Source organism: Silurus meridionalis, chromosome 11, assembly GCF_014805685.1.
Source record: "Silurus meridionalis isolate SWU-2019-XX chromosome 11, ASM1480568v1, whole genome shotgun sequence".
Classification (NCBI taxonomy): Eukaryota; Metazoa; Chordata; class Actinopteri; order Siluriformes; family Siluridae; genus Silurus; species Silurus meridionalis.
This window is the reverse complement of record NC_060894.1, coordinates 20,496,226-20,514,512: the sequence shown is the minus strand read 5'-3', so window position 1 is coordinate 20,514,512 and position 18,287 is coordinate 20,496,226. Positions and strand designations below refer to the sequence as shown.

Genomic DNA, 18,287 nt, shown 5'->3' with positions numbered 1-18,287 from the left:
AAGCTTTGTACATTAAACGCAACATCAAAATCATCATCTGAAAGACATTTCTCTAAAACAGTTTCCACTGACAGAAAAGCAGTAACTGGTTTATACTGGTTTGTGCTCAGACAGTCACCGAGCAGCTGAATCTTCAATTATCTTCAATTAGTGCGTTTTCTTTTAATGCTTTTTTTAATAACCTCCCTAACAGGCTTTCAGAATGATGCTATCATTAGGACCTGACCGAGTAAATCTACATTAGGGTTATTATTATTATTATTATTATTATTATTATTATTATTATTTTCGATAGTTTACAATCGATTCTGTCAACTTCTCCGAATAAGACCTTCTACATCTGCTGTATCTGTAAAAAACGTTTGATTTATTTATTCATGACCAAAGGATCTTGAACTTGTCTCTTGAGCCGGATCGAGGTGGAAAAACTATACCTTTACTTCCCACTGTCCTATTTTACGAGTCAAACTTTAACACCTGGTACTAATTAGGTTTTACAGGTCAAAAAAATAAGTTAAATCATGTCCAATAATTTTCCACTTTTAAACTCATATAGCAACATAAAAATAAATGTTTTAATACAAGCAGATGTTTTCAGGTAAAAAAAAAAAAGATTTACATTAACCTGGATACACAAATAAAGACTGACTGTTTCTTTAAAATCTTCAACAAATCATCTTTGATTTATCTTCAAACAAGTTTTGAATGATACCAATCAAGAAAGATGCATAAAATAAACCTGGTATACAGGAATAACTGACAACAAGCTGTCAGGATCTTCAGACATCTGGACTATAAGTTAAGGTGGCCAGACAGAAAACCAAATCCTTGTAGCAAATATTCTACGGTTTGATAAAAACCAAGGTACAATGTTTTGAGCATAATTCTGGCAAAAACAAGACAAAAAAAGACTGCATATCAGACCAACATTTTTGCGCATTTTCTTTTGCAAGAAGGAATAAACTTGAAAAATCAAGTGCATAATTGCAGATCTGTCAAATATTGACATCTTTTATATTGTTTCATTGACACGCCATAAAAACCTGCACTAAGAGCTGTGTAGACTTTATATCCACTGTAACTGTTCACACCTGGTATTTTTATGCATCTCCAATGAGTCTCCACTGTTTATTTAGTAGTGAGGTTGCCAAATCCACCAAAAAGCATCCCAATACCCACAAATAGTAGTGGACACCAAACCAACTTAAAAAAACACACACTTTTTAAACACTTCTGTATGCCACTGCATCTCTACATTTATAACCACAATTTAAATAGAGCACATTTCTTGTTAATGAACCACATACTGTTGAATTATGTGTAGAACCCAATCCCCTCAGATTAGATCTTTATGACTAAAATCATCATTTTAGTCATAAAGATCTAATCTGAGGGGATTGGGTTCTACACATAATCTCTATGCATTGGGTGTTTATTCGTATTTCTGGGTTGTTAATAAGAAACTCGAGAGAGGTGATATTGCAATAATAAGCAAAGCTCGTGTTGATGATGGAAAGAGGAATCGATCTGCAGCTCAATTCCATTTAAAAAAAACGTAAATCTGGTGGCACTGGTAATTCGTCAGGTTTTAATGCAGACAGGAGGCTTCAGAGAAAATAGTGATTCCATGCAGAAATGTATTTACTAATGCTGTCCACTTTGGTTCCAATCTCCTGAGACAGATCTTAATACCAAGTCTGAACAAAGCCTTTTTACATTTCACTGCAAGTTGTATTGTGTATATAACAATGTTTGTCTTCTTCTTTCGCTGTTCCCGTTAGGGGTCTCGTACACATTAACACCAGAGCAGTGGAGGACAGTGAGGAAGGAAATGTTATTCGTTACTGCACTGAAGTAGCTTTTTCACACATCAGTACTTTACTGAAGTATTTCCTTTTAGGGAGATAAAACCGTAACTGGTGGAACTGCAAGTCAACTTGTTTTGATTGGCGCTTGGTGTATTTACTGATCACCAACATACAGTTCAGCATCAGTTCAACATCAAGCAGAACATTTAGAGAGGAATAAATGATAAAGAAACTCCAGAATTTGCCACGACACACGTGACCTTATTTGCGTGATTTTTTTTTTTTTTATCAAAAGGGGAAAAATAAGCTTTTGGACTCATGATAATTTTAATGGATATCATACAGTGACTCATTAATATCATTCTACTAATAGATCAGTGTGCTGAGAGTCACATTCGAGTCTTTTCACATAAACTGAGTTGATTAAGCAGAGTCATGTGACAAAAATGATAATAGGAACATTACAGCCACAATAAATAATAAGTACATTTGCGAATACTTTTACTGAAAGGTTTAGATGGAGCACTTTGACTTTAACACTTTGAATTAACTGGAGTAATATTTTACAGAGTGCATCTCTACTTTAACTCAAATACATGGTTTGTGTACTTCGTCCGCCACTGCACCACGGTTAAACTGGATTTATCTCTCTAATCTCGTTCCCGGATGAATGTTACAGTCGGGGTTTAATATTAAACAAAGCAGCTTCTATTAGTTATTCGGTAATCCTGAGCTGTGAAAGGCTAATGAGGATGCGCTGGGCGATAACAAAGCAAGAGGCAGATGGGCTCGCATCTCTTCTAATCCTCAGAGATTACTTAGCGTCTCTGATTCATCACCGCTCCGAAAACAAGACACTGACTGAATTAGTACAAATCTCAGGAATGCATTCTTTTAAGCCTCCAGGTTTAAGATTTACTGAACCGTTAGTCGAAAGATCTTCCTTAGTCTGTTAAACACATTATTTGGTTTGGGGAAACCAGATGAGAGGCTTTGTCTACAGTAATATAACAAAAGAAGAAATGAGCTGCAACAGCTGCAGGAATCGAATTCGAGCGTGCACGATTTCAGCGTAGATGAAGGACGTCTCAAATACGCGACGGTAAACTCTAAAAGGACTCCGCTATGTGCGCCGATCAAAGGGAATAGAAAGTGTCACTGTAGGAGGTATAAATAGATGGTAGCCAACGGAGGCAAAGAAGAAGCACATCTTTGCTGACCAATGAGGATGTCAAGCTTCCAGACCGTGACTTTTTGATTTGAAGACACCATAGCAACAGAGCGAAGCAGTGTGGCAGTGAAGCATATGGGACGTGAGAAGAAGCCCTTCTTCACTGCACCCATAACAAAATCCTTGCGAGAACAAACTGACAAGTTAAACTAGTTTAATAACTGCTCATGTGTATGTGTGCAGCTGCTTTTTCCATCAATTCACTGTTTGATGTTCTAATACTAACGCTAATCTTCTCATAACTGCAGACATCCCATAATAATTCTGTCTTACATGCAGGCTCAAAAGTGAACAAGGTATACATTATATACACTATATTGCCAAAAGTATTGGGTCATGTGACATTTCCTGCTATACGTGGTTCTTTTCCAAACTGTTACCACAAAGCTGAAGGCACTCAGTTGTACAGGACGTCTTTAGATGGCGCTATAATAAAACTCTGCATTCACTTGAACTTGGAAACCCAAACCTGCTCCAGCATGGCGATGCCCCTGTGCACAAAGTGAGCTCCTTGAAGATCTGGTTTACATGCTTTGGAGAGGAAGATCTTGCTGCTATAGAGCTCTGATCTCATCCCTACTGAACACCTTTGTGATGAATGTGAACGCTGACTGCACCCCAGATCTCCTCACCTACATCAGTACCTGCCTTTCATAACACCCTTGTGGCTGATGAACACAAATATCCATAAACACACTCCAAAATCTAGTGGAACATCTTCCCAGAAGAGTGGAGGGAATTATAAGAGCAAATTGGGAATAAATGTGGAATAAAATGCCTAAAAAATCACATACGTATTTATGACCAGGTGACCCAATACTTCAGGAAATAAAGTGTATGTTTGTGGATCACTGAATGGTTTATTGTGTTTGCTTACAGTGTGGCCTGTTCAAACATTACAGCTGAGCAGCGACAGCATTTACTCTGCCTGCAGAAAGAACAGAAAATGAAGCAATGAAGCAATGAAGAATGAAGGGAATATCTCGGATTATGCGCACACTGGGCGAGATCTTATCCACCATTAACCATCACCCTACTCTACTCCACACTACACTGATAGGACACTGATGACTGCAGTAATCATTATGCAGTTCTGCTCCACACACGTTCTAGATCTAGACTTCAGAATATTATTATGTACATAATAATATGATTCTATTTAATTATACGGTATTTATTATATGTTTATTGCCATATATATATATAAATCTCTATCATCTGTACATATATTGTGTTTAACTTGTGTATAGTTGTACATAGACTGTACATATTCCTATGCTAACCTAGTGCTAGCAATAGTATCTATCTATCTCTCTATCTCTATCTATCTATCTATCTATCTATCTATCTATCTGCAGCCCGACTCTTAGAATTTGTGTGAATTAGTGTTTCAGCAGTGTGTGTGTGTGTGTGTGTGTGTGTGTGTGTGTGTGTGTGTGTGTGTGTGTGTGTGTGACTCAGACGATGACCGTAGGCACAAAAAAACACTGGGTGTGTAGGTGGGGATCTGCGCATGGTGTCGGCGCGATAACAACAGCGATTTCAGTCCAAAGCTCTTATGCAACTTTTTAAAGACGGGTCAACTTTGTTTTGGAGTGATTCTCCACACGCTTTTTTCCCCGCTGCGCTTCTGGTCTGGGAGAATGAAAATAACGAGCAATAATGAAAAAGTGCACATAAATATCGATCTGTTCTTCCAGTCACCGGGTTTAAGATCAACATATTTAGAGCCCTTTTTCTCTAAACAGCAATAAATCCAACCAGGGAGATGATCTGCGTCCTGTCTAAATGTGTTCCATCACATAACGCCACCTACAAAACGAGCTCTCTGGAGGTAATTGGGTAGTGACTAAAACTCAAACATTACAAGATTCGAAAATCAAACTAGACGCATCTCATTTGATGTTAAATTGGGTGTAACGCTGCTGCATTTCTCCCTCGCTGCTACTACTGAGCTTCAGACAGCAAATTTGCTTTAATGGCAGTGCACGCGGTCTAACATTTTAGTCAACATACAAGGAAGCGCATTCGTAAGCAGAAAACACTAGACTGTGGGGAAGAGCCGCACCTTCTCTGTGGAAGAATCTCAAATAACGTTCCACACTATGCGTTCAGAGCACTAGCGTGTAGAGCTGATTATCCATTACATTTTATTTCAGGGCACAGAGGGAATAAGAACATATTTGGGCTTCAGTCAAAATATTACAACACAGCTGTACTATAGTACTGCTGAAAAAATATTGTTTTCTCATAAAACAACAAACCTTTTATTAGGACCTTTTTTCTTTAACACTGTTAAACCCTACTGACCGACAATTTACATATTTACATATATTAAATTTTTTTTTGTTTCCTTCTCTTTTTTCTGTTTTTACTTTATTAGTTACATTTACTTATATTTATCATTAATATTTGTATTTTTATCATTATTGTTTTTTTATTTTTTTTTATTTTTATGTATCATTATTGTTTCTTTTTCTTTTTAGCATTATTGTTTTTGGTTTTTTTTTCTTTGTATTTTTATAATTTTAGTTTTTTTGTTTGTTTTTCCTTCTGGACTTTTTATTATTAGTTACATTTACTTATATTTATTTCAAATCTTTGTATTTTTATCATTATTGTTTTTTTATTATTATTATTATTTATTATTTCTGATTTGTGATCTGCATATTCACAAATCAGAAATAATGATAAATAAAAAATGTACAAACATTTACATTTTTTTTTATATTTCCTTTGTATTTTTAGCATTTTAGTTTTTTGTCCTTCTCTTTATTCTCTTTTTACTGTTGGACTTTTTGCTATTAATTACATTTACATATATATTTATCATTGATCTTTATTATTATTAATCATTATTTCTGATTTGTGATTTGCATATTCACGAATCAGAAATAATGATAAAAAAAAGATTTTTTATATTTTTATTAATTTTTATCATTATTGGGTTTTTTTTATAATTCTATTTGTATTATTTTTTCTGTTTTTACTTTTGGACTTTTTATTATTAGTTACATTTACGTATATATTTATCATTGATCTTTGTATTTTTACTTTTGTTTAAATTTTTTTTATTGATATTACAAAATACTGAGTGGGAGGGTGTTTTATTTATATATATCGTGTATTTATTTGTTAATATTTATAATGGAAAAACAAATGTGTTGATGCATTTAATATATTTGTATCTCACACCAGTACAATCCCAGTTAACAAATCTTAAAAGAAAAACAATAAATAGCAACAGAAATGATTATTGTTGTTTATACATACATTTTTTAAAATCTGTCAGAAAGACATTTTGAAGAGCTTTTTGCTGATAAACAATAGAAAGTGTGTGAAATTTAGGTTTTTTGAGTCTATAGTCTGCATGAGTTTTTAGCTTCACCAATGTCCTAATCTTATACCCCATGGCTGGCAATTAAAAACAGGGAAGACAGTTGTACAATAACATGAAAGATTCGTTATCAAGCTTCTTTATTTCATTTAAACCACTTGCCACCAGACCAAACCCAATTTCTGAAGAAATTATGAATTTTGGTGACGGCACAAAGTGAACTAAAATCCCAATTAAACGAAAACTCTCATTTCCATAACCGAAAAATGTGTAGCTTTCATGACAGTAGGGGTCTTTTAATCTCAGTATTGACATTCAACTACTTCCATTTCATCTCGTAATCCACAAGAAACTCCTTTAATATTCCCAGTTATTGTTTGATCTGAACACGTCCGAATGCTGCTTGGCATGTACAGTACCAGGCGTCTTCCCTGCAGCTGGTAAGAAATGCGGCATTTTGTAAGAAAAACATGTGGCACGAATGGAGGATGACTCTCAGAAGGGTCACTAGTGAAATCTGATGGTTTATAAACACACAAACACAGTCTGTCCCTGTTCACAGGCCAGGACGTTCTCTACCCTCGGAGCTCTTTTACTCCCTTACAACGACGCTCGGCATTCAGCTGGTGCCAATTTAACTCACGCAATCAGTGTGTGGGGGGGATTTAAAAACAGGGTTTCTATTGCATAAGATCATTTAAATTACGCATCACGCCCTTCGGCACATCGATGTATTCATCATCAATTGCACAGAAATTCCTTGATTTAATGCTGTAATGATCATATGCATAACAATCAAAAGCATAACAATGCCCTCTGATAGTATTTGTTATTATTTGAAGGACAGCCAAATAATAAAAGAGAAGTACATTTACTGCATCTGGCAGACGCCCTCACCCAGGGCTCAAGGGCCCACCAGTGTCAGCTTGGCAATGCTCGAAACTGATCTCATTACCTCATGACTTGGCAATAAGTCAAAGGTTCAATCAATCGAAATTTTATATTCACTTATACAAACTTATGGCTAGAAATTATAGACGATTTAGAAAAAGGTACAAGTAAAAGAGACACATGAGCTCTTACTTGTCGCATGAAGCTGGTGTCAGAACGCAAGATACGGCGCCCTGGAGCACAGAGGGTTAAGGGTCTTACCAAAGAACCCAAGAGTGGGCAACAAGACCGGAGCTGTTATAGAGGGTTACTGTATCTGTATAACCCTGTTATAGAGGGTTACTGTATCTGAATATCCCTGTTATAGAGGGTTACTGTATCTGTATAACCCTGTTATAGAGGGTTACTGTATCTGCATAACCCTGTTATAGAGGGTTACTGTATCTGCATAACCCTGTTATAGAGGGTTACTGTATCTGCATAACCCTGTTATAGAGGGTTACTGTATCTGTATAACCCTGTTATAGAGGGTTACTGTATCTGAATATCCCTGTTATAGAGGGTTACTGTATCTGTATAACCCTGTTATAGAGGGTTACTGTATCTGCATAACCCTGTTATAGAGGGTTACTGTATCTGCATAACCCTGTTATAGAGGGTTACTGTATCTGCATAACCCTGTTATAGAGGGTTACTGTATCTGCATAACCCTGTTATAGAGGGTTACTGTATCTGCATAACCCTGTTATAGAGGGTTACTGTATCTGTATAACCCTGTTATAGAGGGTTACTGTATCTGCATAACCCTGTTATAGAGGGTTACTGTATCTGTATAACCCTGTTATAGAGGGTTACTGTATCTGCATAACCCTGTTATAGAGGGTTACTGTATCTGCATAACCCTGTTATAGAGGGTTACTGTATCTGCATAACCCTGTTATAGAGGGTTACTGTATCTGCATAACCCTGTTATAGAGGGTTACTGTATCTGTATAACCCTGTTATAGAGGGTTACTGTATCTGCATAACCCTGTTATAGAGGGTTACTGTATCTGCATAACCCTGTTATAGAGGGTTACTGTATCTGCATAACCCTGTTATAGAGGGTTACTGTATCTGCATAACCCTGTCTTATTAAAAAATATGCCTCTATATAGTAGTACATCGTATATTCCCATTCTGCAGCGCCGTCCTTGAGTTTTTGCCGCATTAGCAACAAGCGATCAGAAGTCGTCTCGGTTATGCTGATTACACGGTGATGCCGCTGTGTTCTCGGCCTGGAGCGAGCGCTCAGCAGGTGTGCGAGGATTAAAAGGCCCACATCCTGAAACCATTCCTAAAAAAAAAAACAGTTCACAATGCAGATGCCAGCTTTACAACATCAAAGCACGCTGGCCTGATCTGCATTCGTGCCACTCTTATCTCTGGTTATCTTTAGCTCATCTGGGAAACAGGGACCGGGAAAAGAACATAAAAGGAAAGATTTTAAAAAAGGATTAAAAATAGACTTCCCTCTTTGCTTTCCCATCTCTAAACCTCAAACCTCAAAGTGATGCTTAAAACCCAGCAGCCGAATCCGTACACACAACGAGATTTGAAGACATCAATCTGTCCCGAGTCTCCTCAAAGAGCAAAAAAAAATCTAAACATAAGCTCCTTGGGGAGAGTTTCTGCATCCTCATGCACCAGAGTGGTTTCCAGAGCAACACCGCTTCACCTTGGATATAAATTTTGTTATATTTTTAATCATTTAATCTCACAGCCTGGAGGCAGAAAAAAAGGAGAAGCTCTAAAACTACCGTGAGATGCACAGCTGAATGGCCGCTAATAGCCACTGCAGAATCCTTCATCTTCTCCATTTCTAATTGCACCTTGTGATTCGACTTAACATTCGATTCTTCTTTTTTTAATTTTTATCCCAGAGGGAATAATGATGCGTTTCAGTCTATGATCATCGTCATCGCTCGGTTTCTCATTAGCGCAGTAATCTGTCATCACTCTGAAAGTCTACTCACCCTGATCCAGAGCCTCCTCCTCCCTCTTGGGTTGCTGGAGCGCGGTGTCGTCTTTGCCGTCTTTGAGAACGAGGAGAGAGAGAGAAAGAAAGAGAGAAAGAGAGAGAGAAACCATCAAATGACCTAGAAATGAGCCTGATTTGCATGTAATGCAATCAGAGCAGCAGTGACTCACAGGCAACCGTAGAATGGATGTTCAGAATCTGGTTTTTAGGAGTATGCTGTTTAACAAGATTTACATCTTTGAAATTGTAATTGCGATGTAATTATCAGCGCCACTAAAATGACTAGAAGAGTTCGGGAGATGCGTTGGGAATCCTATCCTGTAATGCCTATTCATGGTGGAGATATTTTGCCCAATTCAGCACAGAACATTTCTGCTGCTCTGCTCCATACAGAAGTTCTGGGTGTGCAAAATATTCATTTCATAGTTTTTCAACCATCAGTGTGGAATATCTTCTAGAAAGCTGGAAAAAAAGTTCAATCTTTGGCCAGATTTGAGCTCTTGGTCTTTAACAAAATTTATGATTCAATCAAAGAAAAACAACCCCAAAGACCAGCACGGGACGGATTCTTCAATCCTTCCGCAAAAATCGTATTTTCTTAAAACCCGCAGGTAAAATGTGTAAGTATTTTAATTTTCAGTGCACCGACTGCTTTCTTCCTGCTACTTTCTAGTTTCACTTGCGTTTTTGTTATTATATTTTTAAGACTTTTTTGCGGGAGTCCTGCAAATGATTTGAATCTCCCGTTAGTTTGCGTCGGATCCCACGGGAGTGCGTGTCTCTACCTCACGTCACACCTCCATATATTATTACACGTGAATAGGGTAAATGACTATAAATTTGCATATTTGACCCAAAACTGTCTGTCAAGTGAGAAACGAAACTAACGATCTTTTTATCTTTTTAAAGCCGAAATGAAAGGTGTGGATAAACATTCGTAAAAACGATCCCTCTAACGTCTTAAAGCCACGATGTTCAGAACATCACACAAAAATATAGAAGAAATGTATATGACACATTTTGGATCAATAAACCTAAAAAAAGGGAAATAAATAAATGGCAACACTTCAGGAAAACTGTGCTCATACGCGAGTCTAATACGTGACGAAAATGTTTCAGACATGCGCAAGTTACACCTTAATTGTGCGTAATGGGATTTTAACTGCTTACGTACTTTAACATCCATCATTGTGCAGGATATTAAAACACATTTCTATTTTGTATTTGAAATTCATTGTTTTTTTCTTCATACTAATAAACACCATTATGTATGTAACCTCATCATGTCCCAAAAAAACACAAACATTTTACAAATGAAAAAATTAGAGTAAATTTTATATACACTTTATTGCCAAAAGTTTGTGGACACCTGACCTTTCCTGCCATAAGTGGTTCTTCTCCATACTGTTACCACAATGCTGGAGGCACACGATTGTGCAGGACGTCTTTGGATGCGTTTTTTTTTGCTTTCACTCAAACTTGTAAACCCAAACCTGTTCCATGCTCCAGTGCACAAAGCGAGCTCTGTGAAGATCTGCTTTGCATGGGTTGTTATACAGCTCTGATATCAACCCTACTTGTGCCTCCTCACGTCATCTACATCAGTACCTGATTTTACTTTAATAACACCCTGGATGAGCAGAAATGTCCCTCCAAAATCTAGTGGAACATCTTCTATGAAGAGTGTAGGGATTTATAGGAGAAAATTGGGACTACATGTGAAATCTGATGTTCAAAAAGCAGATAAGCAGGTGTCCGCAAACTTTTGCCAATATAGTGTACTTTATATGATCTTCATTTTCTTTAATTCTTTTTTAAGAAAGGCGCCATTCTTCCTGAGGGTCACTTTACTTGCTCAAGAAAGTCACTAGACCATGACAGAAAGTCCCTGCTGGATTGTCCAATTAGACACTATTCTATTCAGCACTAAATGAATTAAAACACAGAAGGGAATCGGTGTGTACCTTTATTCTCTGAGCCGTGCACCATCATCTGGTCTGGCGTTACGACGATGGGGACGTTGGCTTCGTCAGGGATGTTCCGGAACAGACTGCTGCTGCCGTGGTCCATGCAGTCCATGTAAGGCACGGCGTGCTTGCTGTCCATATAGTACATCATGTAGAAGTTACACATCTCGTCGTTGGAAGTGCCGCTGGAAAAAAAAAAATAGCCATCACATATACACACTTTTTCTTGAATGAGGTTGTTTTTACTCTCACCTGATTGTTAGACAGAACTTGTTAGAGAGGTGACGTTCCCAAGGAAGTTATCAAGTTTCTGACACAGGATTGGAGAACATACGTGTTATGGTCATGTGACCTAGTAATTATGTTCAGTCTATTTAGTTAAGTAAAAGGTATATATCTAAAAAATCCTTTCCTAATCTGAGCTGAAGAACCAGCGAACAGAGTTTGAACGTTTTCTTCATCATCTTTTCATCACTCCGTCACTCCCTTTTCAAATCGCGTCTTCGCTAAAAGCAAACGAATGTGTGTGTGTGTGTGTGTGTGTGTGTGTGTGTGTGTGTGTGTGTGTGTTGGAGTGGTACTCCGGGTTGCTTCCCATGGGATTGCGTTCTCCGCCTTTGTGCACGTCCGGAATCACCATGGCAACAAGAACGGGGAGGCAGACCCGCGTAACATGCGAACACGCAAACACACACCCCGAGCACACATGTGGACCCAGTCACAGAAGAGAATCATGAAAAATGCATGTTACCCTGGAGACAACTTTCTTTTGTGCTTGACGGTTCTGCAAACACACTAGAGCTCGCACGCACACACACTTATAACACACACACACACACACACACACACACACACACACACACACACAGAGTAACCAAGGAGGAGCTGTGACAAGAAACCACACTGGGTTGGTCAGCGAGCAGCACTAATGACCACCTGTCACACACTTGGCTGATGTGTATCTCAGTGCAAAAGATGAAGACACGGGTCCACCCACACACACACACACACACACACACACACACATACTCCAAGCTACAAACCTATTCATTTCCATTTACGACCAGAAATTGCATCATGCGATTAAAATATTAGAATAATTGCATCAAAAAATACGACTTCAACTCACCCGATTTGCGTCTTAGTCGTCTTTCCCTCTCCTGTGAAGACACAGCGAGCAGCCAGAAGGTCTCCATATCGCACGTCGATGGCGTTGCTGGCCGGATAAAATGCCTGCAACAAACACACAGCTGCTACTTCTTCTTAAAGAAATAAAAAAGCACTGCTGAGGCAAAGACTTTTCACTTCACTGTGTTTTGACAATTACATCCCAGCAGACAATATGGATCTGAGAAAACCATATAGAATAATACGTATCTATAAAACACCTGGATTGCTTTTTTTTTTTTGTAAGCATGGTGCGTCTTTTCAAAATAAACCAGGGGGAAAAAAAACCTTTTGTGAAGGTAAAGGCAATTTCATGGTTGAGCTAAGATTCATTTAAGGAGACTCGTGAATGAAATTCTTTTCATACGTATGAAGTCGCAGCTCTGTGAAAAGTATTGGGGGGAAAAAAACATCACAGAAAGTCAGGGGTAGAAGAAAGGAAGCGCTTGGACGTGCGAAGGTGGAAATGCCCTGAAAAACGCTCCACGCATCCTATTTGGAAAAGTGCGATATTTTTTTGTGTTTCGTGAGTTTGCACTTCACCTCCTGTTTTTTTTTTACCTCAGAAAGCAAACATTTGTTTAGACTTCCTGAAACAGCGCAGACGGATATTTGGGTCGCGTTGCTGCCGGTGAGGGTGCAGTTTGCAGTTCTTGTGCAAATCAAACCCCTGTTTGCTCAAGAGATGGTGTTACGCCATCACATCTCCTCTTCCTTTGATTTGTTGAATAGAAAATCCGACCTCAAAACAACAAAACAATCGTAACTTGATAATCGCTGGTGTTACGAATTTATTTTGTGATCTGAATTAATATATTTTTCATTGATTATCTGCTTTCACTTTGGGCGACAGAGTTGTTTTTTGTACATTACTTATTTGGGGAAGTTGCAGCTCAGAGGTTACTGATCAGAAGGTGTAGGGTTCGAGCCCCGGTGTCGCTAAGCTGCCGCTAATGCTAGGGTCACTTAAGCAAATCCCTTAACCCCCTGTGGTGCTGCAACATGTCTGATTTCAAACTCACAGTGTCGCAATTTGAGCCGAATATTGAAAATCATAAAAGATCTAAAATCTGAAGTGTTTGACGTGTTCAACGAATGACTGCAATGATTTTATACACTGTGACTTCTTCTATGACGAGCGTCAAAAACCGAGAACCTAAAAACTTACGAAACGGAGATGTTTTAACTGTACTGAATATTTTACAATTTTTGGATCTGTGTCACAAAGCCTGCTGGCTCAAGGGCATTAGAAATGGATTTTAGCTCCAGCTTTTTTGTTCCCCCATCCCTCTGCCTCTTTTTTTATGATTTCCGATGATCAAATAAAAGTAATGAGAGTGAAACATGGATTTGAGGAGATTTCTTAAGGAAATAAAAAGGCATTATAACCATAATCAGGAGACCCTTCTAGATCAGTGGGGAAGGGTCTGATCCTACAGTACAAATGTACAATATTTATTCTGACACGAAACTGATGAGATTTCCTCAAATCAGCAGTAGCAAAAACTTCTATCATGTCTATCATTTCAATGATTTTTAAAAAGTACTGTATGTATGTAAATAGATGATGTGCACGAAGACCAACGGAGTTTTGATCACAATAAAGAACTTGTGCAGCATTCAGAGCAAATGAGTCACACTGTGCTTTCCTTCATTCAATTATAATAAAAAATCAATTAAAAAAATCACCTTGAATTCAAAAACTGACTCTTTATGTAGACGTAAAACGCCAGACATTTAATCCTGGACTTTAACTCCGAAAGACAAGCGAATCCTCAATCAAAATGCAAATGCCTCAAGGTTTTTTTTTTCAAGGCAACAATAAAATCAATAGCGATTATAATCGAAATTATTTATTCAGTGATCTTCATTAAGGGCTTTATCAACAGTTGGATCACGGTGAATCCTGGGAAATATTATGCATGAAGCAGGAAACACTGGATTTTATGCTAGCAATAGAACACCTAGCTAGCATGCCATGGCGGTTTTATGCTAGCATAAAATCCAGGCGAAAATTAGCGAAGCTTCAAAGGACACCGAGTGAACATGAGCAGGACATGCACAGAATTTTATAGAATCCAGCAATTGCCTCTAGACTTCCATATGGTATGATGTTTTTTAGTACATGGAAAAGTTGTCGATATTCTTTTCATGAAAACAACACTATAGACGTGCAACAATTTGCGTAGAAATCACACAACCTTTAGGTAAGTAACTATGGCAGTTTGCTGTATAACAATTTGTTTAGTGCGAAGTGCACTGTTATTGTAACAAATATTCTATTGTCATAATTCTATGTCATTTTATTGTCTAGACTTTAAATATAAACCGTCTGCCCCAACAACTGCCTCTATGTGGAATCATATAAGGAGCAAAATTCTATTTAAAATGCAACATTTAAAATGGCAACGCATTTCTGCAGTTAAATGTACGTTTGCAGAGAGTGGGCGTGGTCAGTTCGGGATGTATTTTCAAATCCACGTCCGTTAAACTACATGCGACGCAGTGTGTTAAACGGAAACGCATTTTTTCAAACATCTTTAATTTTTAATGCATTGAATGCATTAAAAAATACATTAAAATCACTGTTCTGCTACCTTTTATTTTTTTTGCTATACCTTTCATTTAAATTTTGCATATTAAAAAGCGTTAAAATGAGTGTGTCATTTAAATATTAAAACTACTGTTGGAAATATATATATATTAAGTATAATAATTGTATAGTATATAATTAAAAATTTTCATTTTCAGTTTGCACCAAAAATGAAAAAATGTTAAATACAGAAATACATTTCTAAAATGAATTTTGTTACGTATATGCTTACATACCTCTAGACTTTCATTATAAATGGAAATGTGTGTTTCATTCTTTCTCAGTACTTTGAGAAAATGTTATTCTTGATCAAATAAAACTATAGATATACACTATAGAAGAATGAAAAGAGATTCGGTTGTTTAAGTAGGAAAATAACCAGGGTAAGTAACAGTAGTAGTACAGGATGCTGCATCACATTTGGAGGTACCTGTGGTAACTGTGGAGACTGCCGGCCAATCAAAGACCACTGTCCGTTTCGAATCCTGTAACCACTAACGACTTTACCTGAGGAACACCCATGAAAATATTTCAATGATATTCCAGTCTGTTGAAAAATACTGCAATTGAAATCATTCGGTTTGAGACTTAATGCATAATGAGAACTCACCGAGGCGATGTGTGTGGGTTCTGAAGGCAAACGGGTACATGGGGTATGATGAGTACGTGCAAGCGATGTCAGCATTGGTTACTGTAAGAAAACAAAAGAAAAAAATATATATAGGATTTAGATAAGATATAAGTCATTAAAATACCAGGTTTTGCAAATGATTTTGAAGGATTCTCAGTTTAAATCCTGAAATAACCAGGTCGCATGTGTTTAGCAGTTTGATTCGCTCTTTAAATGGTTTCCGCCTCAAATAGAAACAGTTTCGGAGTGTCAAATTGGTAGGCCGCTCCTTGGCGTACCTGTCTTTCCTGGAGGGATGACTGTGTCCACAGACATCATCAGGTACATGCCAGCAATAAAGGGCTGTCTAGAAAGAAAAAAAGGAAAAGGACATCAGATAAACCTCGATCGCATCGTTTCACAACGCATTTAATGTTCATCTGAACGGCAAAATCTTGAAGGAAAATGAGTTCGCACTTCGTTTGGCGAAACCGTAATCCCGTAACGAGCTTGAAGAATGCACAGAGATTATTTCAATGTGGATTTGTGCAGCTTTTTTAAACCGTTTCGAAAAACGACGGATTTGTGTTTCTAGATGAAATCATAGAAATGATGGGCGTTTATGTGTAACCAAATATCTTTCCTTCGTGTATCGGCGCTTCGTCGGCATCATTTACAGCAGACCGGAACAGACAGACGCTCGGATCGATAATCCGCTTCTGTTATAATGTCACTTAGTGCTAACGACAGCACCCGCGCCATTACTCAGCGATAAGAAATTCACCTTTGTACGTATATTCTTAAAAAAGGGCCGATAAAACGGATACGAGTCCGAAGCAGTGAATTTACCTCCTGCCGTGTGTCAGTAAGTAAAGCAAACCATCGACATTAAGCATGAAAGCATTAAAGCTCTTAAATGTTTTTTTCTCCATATTTAAATTGCTACTTCAGTCATTTTGCCCAATTAATGGCACAACACCATGATAATTGATGCAAGACCCATAATTACATGCTTTACGGAAGAAAAAACTGCCCTAGGTTGATGGATCTAACAGCCTTTACAACTTCAGTCAATATACATGGCGAGTTTGTAGGAAAACAACTGCGTAAATGGATCCAATTCTGCCAACCTTGTTATTATTTCCAATTAAGTCTTCACAGTCGTTCGACATAAAACACTACAATCCCAGAGGAAATTCTGAAAATGGACAACTTTTCGAATGCAGTCATGCGAAAAGAAACAATGACGGCATAAAGAAATGGGACGAGGATTAGAAACTTACGGTTTGGAAGTCATTTGTAGATTAAGTCCTGAGCAGTCTTTATGGTGATCTGGAACAAAGGCAAGACAACATCAGCCCAAAACCGTTCATCCTCAAAAATTTGATGCCGGTGTTGGTTTTAAAACAAAAGCACAGTCGAGAGAATAATGCATGGATCAGCAGTTTTGCCCCCAGATTGCCAGCTCTTCAAATTCAAGTATCCAGAAAAAAAAAGAAGTGATGGTACAAAAGCCCAGCGTTGTCAAAAACTTCACTGGATCTACCTGTACACTGGAACGGGGTTTGCCCCCGGGGGGGGTGAGGGAGGGATTTTGGGTCGGATAAAATTATTCATAGAGCTTCAACCCGTTTCCTAAGCTTGACTCTATTCTTATCCTATTTTATCAGAATCTTTTGGTTGCTGTGCACCGAAATTTACAGACGATCTGATCAGAATGAAGGCCAGAGAGAAAGTGATGTTAGAAATCCTTCACAACTGAACAGTTGTAACACTACACCTCATTAACAGGAGTGTGGAAGGGGGCTAATGCACTGTATTATCGTTATCATGGCTTTGCTTTAAATCAGAAATCAAAAATTGTTCGTTTACAAAGGCGGGGTTTTGCGTGACGTCGACCCGCGAATGCAGACGCGATGGCTGGATCGCGTTCACATTAGACCGTGGGGTTTACATTAGGTTTGTGAGTGTTAGTAAAATCAGGTACGGATGTAGGTGAGGTGAGGAGGCCTGGGGTGCAGCCGGTGTGAAAAATTCATCCCAAAAATGTTAGGGTTGGAGCTTTATAGCTGGAGATCTTCCACTCCAACCAACGCATAGCACATCTTCGTGGTGTTCGCTTTGTGCGCAGGGGCATCGTCATGCTGGAGCGGGTTTGGGTCTCCGAGATCAAGTGAAGGGAAAATTTCATGCTACTGCATCACGTACAATTGTGTGCCTTCAGCTTTGTGGTGACAGTTTGTTGGAAGGAACCACACAAGCCTGGGAAAGTCGGATGTGTCCCGATACTTTTGCTCCCGCGAGTAAAAATTAATCAGGCAGGAAAAACTTTACATAAAAACCTACCTTTAAAACTACGGACATCACCATAGTGGATTTGCAGCACAAAGTAGGTAATCCTGGTATCTCCTCCGACTCTGAAGCCGACATCTTTGTGGGAAAGAAAGAAGAAAGATGCAGGAAGGGTGAGATCAAATCGCTATGAGATATACACAGCTAGAGAAAGCTTGAGGGTAAGAAATAAATCATGGATGAAGAATCAATTACTGTCCTTGTGGTTTCTCGTTTCTGTCTCGGTGGAGAGCAATTACAATGGTCTAGAGAAAATCCTCTGATTATTAATGATCTCAGAAGTTTGCTATCTCTGCTGGAGTCATTGATAA

General features: G+C 38.2%; 1 protein-coding gene across 3 annotated transcripts in view; it reads right to left on the bottom strand.

Annotated features, from left to right (window-relative positions):
- Window positions 1–18,287, bottom strand: part of pam (peptidylglycine alpha-amidating monooxygenase) — a 68,571-nt gene that overhangs the window by 23,281 nt on the left and 27,003 nt on the right. For all 3 annotated transcript variants that reach the window (XM_046861866.1, XM_046861864.1, XM_046861865.1), the window contains exons 7-14: window positions 17,971–18,054; window positions 16,908–16,956; window positions 15,924–15,991; window positions 15,625–15,705; window positions 15,445–15,521; window positions 12,384–12,487; window positions 11,252–11,439; window positions 9,283–9,342 (exon numbers count right to left, since the gene is read on the bottom strand). In XM_046861866.1, coding sequence (XP_046717822.1) covers window positions 9,283–9,342; window positions 11,252–11,439; window positions 12,384–12,487; window positions 15,445–15,521; window positions 15,625–15,705; window positions 15,924–15,991; window positions 16,908–16,956; window positions 17,971–18,054 — 711 coding nt within the window. The remainder of the gene's footprint in view (window positions 1–9,282; window positions 9,343–11,251; window positions 11,440–12,383; window positions 12,488–15,444; window positions 15,522–15,624; window positions 15,706–15,923; window positions 15,992–16,907; window positions 16,957–17,970; window positions 18,055–18,287) is intronic.